The sequence below is a fragment of the Bison bison genome, unplaced genomic scaffold (genome assembly GCF_000754665.1).
Source record: "Bison bison bison isolate TAMUID 2011002044 unplaced genomic scaffold, Bison_UMD1.0 scf7180017864259, whole genome shotgun sequence".
Classification (NCBI taxonomy): Eukaryota; Metazoa; Chordata; class Mammalia; order Artiodactyla; family Bovidae; genus Bison; species Bison bison.
The window spans coordinates 3,069,561-3,074,157 of record NW_011494831.1 but is presented as its reverse complement, the minus strand read 5'-3'; the positions used below and the strand labels follow the sequence as shown (position 1 = coordinate 3,074,157).

Here is a 4,597-nt window from a genome sequence, read left to right as displayed (position 1 = left end):
CGCTCTTCCGATCTCTGGAAGCCACACCACTGCCCACATGCCATCCTTCCGTCTTCCCAAGGCCTGAGCATCAGGATGGCCCATCAGAGCTGGCCATGAAAGGCTGTTCTTAGCCTTGAAGGCTGCAAGGCAGCCCTCCCTGAGGCCCCTTGAAGGAGAGCATCTTATAGGCTCTGTAAGAGCCCTGAGACTGTGGCTGAGCAGGCCTCCTGCCTGTCCATTTTCCAAGGGGAATGCATTTCTTGGGGGTGCTCCCTAGATCACTGGTGCCTTGAAGGCCAGAGGGGTGTCTGCTCAGTTTGTAAAGCTCAGGTGCAGGGTCTGGTCCTGTTGAGAAGTCAGTGTTTAACAGTGGCCCCCACTGCCGTCTTTTCAGCTCAAGTGGAAGAGCAAGAAGGAAGCTGAGTCACAAGGCGGCTATTCCAGAGATGTCCTCCTGCAGCTCTTTCAGAAGGTCAGCTCTGCTTACTTCCCTCTTACCCATCATCTCAGTCCCCACGTCAGTCAGCCCAAACCTCAGGATCTCCAGGCCTAACCTTCCTTCACATCTCTACCTGCCTTTTTTTTTTTTTTTTTCTGTGCCATAAACTATGTGGTAAGTCATTTCAGTTGGGTCTCTTTGTGACCCTATTTACTGTAGCCTGTTAGGCTTCTCTGTCCATGGGGTTTTCTAGGTGAGAATACTGGAGTGGGTTGTCATGCCCTCCTCCAGGAAATCTTCCCCACCCAGGGATTGCACCCTTTTATCCTGTGGCTCCTGCATTGCAGGGGGATCTTTTTACCGCTCAGCTACCAGGGAAGCCATAAACCATAGGATAGTCTAAAGACTTATACTTGAGCCATGGCCCTCCAGTCACTCGTGTTGCCATGTGCCACCTCCAGCCAGATCTAGCCCTTGTCATCCTTAGAAGTAAGGGGCTTGGCTGGGTGTATGGGGAGAGAGGAGGTGGGTGTCTGGCACTAAAGCTCCGTCCTCTCCATCTCCTTCAATCATGGAGGCAGCTGTGTGTCTCTGCTGGTCCAAATCCCCACGTCTGCCCAGCTCCCCTTTGCTGTCTCCTGTATTCTTGGAAAAAGAAACAACAAACACAAAAACTTTTCTTTCCCATCTCTGATATCCCCTCTCTGGGAACCTAGCAACAACAGGTTATCCCCAACCCAAAATGACTTGGTTGCCTCTGGGTGGCCTAGGCTTATCTCCAGTGTGAGCTGGGCCATCCTGAAGGCTGGGCCATGCTTACCGGGACCCCTTATCCTCACAGTACGGAGAGGTGCTCAACCTGGTGCTCTCCAGTAAGAAGGCAGGCACAGCTGTGGTAGAGTTTGCAACCGTCAAGGCTGCGGTGAGTGCTCTGTGGGGTTTTGGGGGCCACCAGCAGCCCTGCCATTCCAGGGGAGGAACTCAATTCTGTGGGCCCTCTGAGCTTAGGTGTCCCCACTCCTTGGGCCAGCTTAGAGCCAAGATCTCCCCGAGGCCCACAGGTCTTTGGAGAGGAGACAGAGTGAGTGAAGGAATGAATAGGAGAATGTTCCAGGGATGGTGTTATTTCCTACTGCCTGGCTCCACACCCCTCACCTTCCCCTGGAAGCCAGTGTGCCTCCAGGTTGGGACCCTCACAGAGCCTTCTCCCCTCCCCCACTGCCCAGTCAGAAGACTCGCGTTTCCCATGAGCATCAGAGCTTCAGCACACCATCGCACAAAGGCTGCTCCACTTTGCTTGGAGGATGAGAGTGCTGGTTTTGGTTCTTTCTGTAGGGGTAGAGAGAGCCATTGTGTAGCTGACTGGAATGATGGGACTGGGACTGGCTGTTGTATTTGACAGGAGCTGGCTGTCCAGAATGAAGTGGGCCTGGTCGATAACCCTCTGAAGATTTCCTGGTTGGAGGGACGGCCCCAGAGCGCGATGGGCCACAACCACCCAGGACTGTCCCGGGTAAGGAGCCAGGCCTCACTCTACTGGGCCTACTCAAGCTTCGGGGTGCCTCTTCCTATCTGGGCTCTTCTCAGGGCCCTTTCCTCACAAACCCGTCATCGGGACTACGGAGAGATTGTCAGGTCTGCCTACCCAAGCAGGAGGACTGTGATTCCATGCTGCCTCTTTCCAGGCTGGCTTACCCTACCCACAACTCTTAGACCTTACTTTCTGTGTTCTGGTCTCCTTTGGGAGCTCTCATCATCATCCAAAGGTGTTGCCCTGGCCTGTGGGTTGCTTGGTTGCTGTGTGAAGCATTTGGTGCTGAGATGACCTGGCGCTTCAGGGAAGGGCTGGTGAGGAGGGTGGCTGCCTTCTTCCCCAACTTCCTTCCAGGTGTGTCTGTGGCTGTCCCAGACAGGGACCTACTGTCAAGAGGCAACATTTCCTCCTTAGAAATAACACTGTCACCCTGCCAACACTGAGGTGCTACCTGGTGCCCACCTCTTGGGGGGAAGCACAGACTTGAGCTGACACATGCCATGTACCAGCTCTTAGTCCCCACGGCCCCACGAAGACTTGTGTTCACTTCCCCTCCATACACATATATATACACACACTCGGCCCAGGTCACACCTGCCCCCGCTTTGGTGGGGAAAGAGCTCTCCCTTCTCAGAAGCATCTGGGGGTCTGTGCCTCAGGCTGATGTGCTCCAGCCCCTCTGGGAGGAAGAGTGCCCCTCAGCAGGTCAGCAGGGCCTCTGCTCCCACTGCCTCTGGCATGTCCCCTGCTCTCTGACATGGCCCGCACCCGTGAGGATGGGGTGCTCTCTGGAGTATGTCCCAGACCCTGGACAGAGGAGGAAAAGGAACTGCTCTGAGCCCCACCTGGAACTCTTTAGAGACTGTTTCTCTCCCCCCCTCACCCCTGTTAAGTCCCAGCATTTCACAGCCCCAGATGACACGCCATAGGCTGTGTGATAAAGAACTTTATTTATCATCTGCACCCCCAGGGGAGCTTTCTGCTCGGCACATGCACACAGAGTAGAAACGGGGAGGCCATAAGGCTCGCGTCGTGGAGGCAGTGTGTGCCAGAACCACATGCCGCCAGCCAGGCTCCGCCTCCAGGTCTTCTGGCCATGCGTCAGGGCAGTGCTGCAACCCCCATCATCAGAGGCTTTGAGCAAGGCTCCTTGGTCGTGGTGGCGATTCTGGAGACCAGCTGTGCCTCTTCAGTGTAACAGCCTTGAGCTTTGTGTCCGTCCCCTGATCAGACCTCCGTATTCTCATGGGTGCAGGAAGGAGGGAAAACTGCACTGTATTTCATTGCATTTCCCCAGGGCTCCCATCCCAAATCTTTCCGAGAATTCCCCACAGCCTCTCTTCTGAAGCTGTCTATGCCTGACATGCCCTCGAGTTCCTTCCTTGGGCTCCAGGGAGTGCTCCAGGCAGCTGTGTTGGCATTTTGAGTCTCTCACACCCACTTTTCTGCTAGTGATTTTGGACTTTTTCCTGAGTCACTCTCTGTATCTCCATCAGCCTCGCTCTTCCCACCCCACAAGCCCCTCCCTCTCCTGGCAGGTCCCATATGCTTCCCTTCCCCCACCAGCCTATGGTCTAGGCCTGTGTGGCCCAATAGAACTTTCTCCAGTGACCTTAACGTTCACCGTTTGCTGTTCAGCGTGGTAACCCTTAGTCATATGTGGCTGCTGAGCACTTGAAATGTGGCTAGTGTGACTGGGATGACTTTTTTTTTTATTGTATTTAGTTTTAATTAGTGTGACTTTAAACAGCCACATGTAGGAGCTGGCACAGCACATCCATCTTTGAGCCAGTCTTTGTCCTCCACTCCCAGACTTGCCCCTTATGCCACCGTCCCTCTGCCTCCACCCAGGCCTCTGCCTGTCCCTGTGGCTGCAGGCATGGCCTCCCTTCCCAGTCTAGCTAGCTGTCTTCAGGGCTCCTGCCAGCAGGTGCCCCCCTCACATTTCTGGCTTGCCTCTATACCTTTGTCCCTCCACCCTGGGGTGACTCAGAGAACTGTTCAGGACTCCAGGGGGTAGGGGCAGGCAGGGACCTGGATTTCTATCCCTATCTTAATCCCCGACTGTCCCCTCCTTCTCTGGGTCCCCAGGCTCCCACCTCTTTCAGTCACCCCACCTCTGCCCACCCTCCCCCCATTCAGAAGCTGAGCTCACTGGGAAATTGCTCTCTCAGCATCTGCAGAACCTCCTCAAGAAGTGAAATCCCCAGGTCCACTTTGAAGGAGAAGAAGGGATCGCTGAGGTCCGGAGCAGGTGTCCTCTGGAAGGGGGGCGTGTCCGTAAGGTCCTCCTCGGAGGATCGGTGGAGGTTGTCTGCCACGGAGAGCGCGGAGGGCAGGGTGGCAGAGTAGGCGGCCGTGTACTCTGTGGAGGGGGCCTCTAGGATGTTGGGGCAGCTGAAGCTTTCCCGGTAGAGACGCGGGGGTTTGGGCGGGGCCAGCAGGGTGGCCCGGGGCTGCTCGTCCCCCCACAGTGGCAGGCGCCGGCCGTCCGGTCTCCCTCGAAGCTCCCGTATGACCTCTCGGTTGCTGTACTCCTCGTGGTCCCCCCCAGCTGTGCTGGCCTGGCTGAGCACGCTGCCCTGTCGCCGGAGTCTCCGCGGCCGCCCCAGGCTCAGCCGCTTGAAGAAGGAGGGGCTGCG

At 56.2% G+C, this 4,597-nt stretch overlaps 2 protein-coding genes across 4 annotated transcripts in view; one reads left to right on the top strand and one right to left on the bottom strand.

Annotated features, from left to right (window-relative positions):
* The window catches only part of DNAJC17 (DnaJ (Hsp40) homolog, subfamily C, member 17), a 30,783-nt gene that overhangs the window by 23,535 nt on the left and 2,651 nt on the right, over nucleotides 1-4,597 (top strand). Inside the window, exons 8-10 of the mRNA XM_010847963.1 lie at nucleotides 377-454; nucleotides 1,263-1,343; nucleotides 1,824-1,934. Coding sequence (XP_010846265.1) covers nucleotides 377-454; nucleotides 1,263-1,343; nucleotides 1,824-1,934 — 270 coding nt within the window. The remainder of the gene's footprint in view (nucleotides 1-376; nucleotides 455-1,262; nucleotides 1,344-1,823; nucleotides 1,935-4,597) is intronic.
* LOC104994414 (chromosome unknown open reading frame, human C15orf62) overlaps nucleotides 1,942-4,597 on the bottom strand; it is a 5,203-nt gene continuing 2,547 nt past the window's right edge. For 2 of the 3 annotated variants that reach the window (XM_010847960.1, XM_010847961.1), the window contains exons 3-4: nucleotides 4,111-4,597; nucleotides 1,942-3,197 (exon numbers count right to left, since the gene is read on the bottom strand). In XM_010847960.1, the coding sequence (XP_010846262.1) occupies nucleotides 3,145-3,197; nucleotides 4,111-4,597 (540 nt within the window). In that variant the 3' untranslated portion in view covers nucleotides 1,942-3,144. The other variant, XM_010847962.1, reaches the window with a different exon arrangement.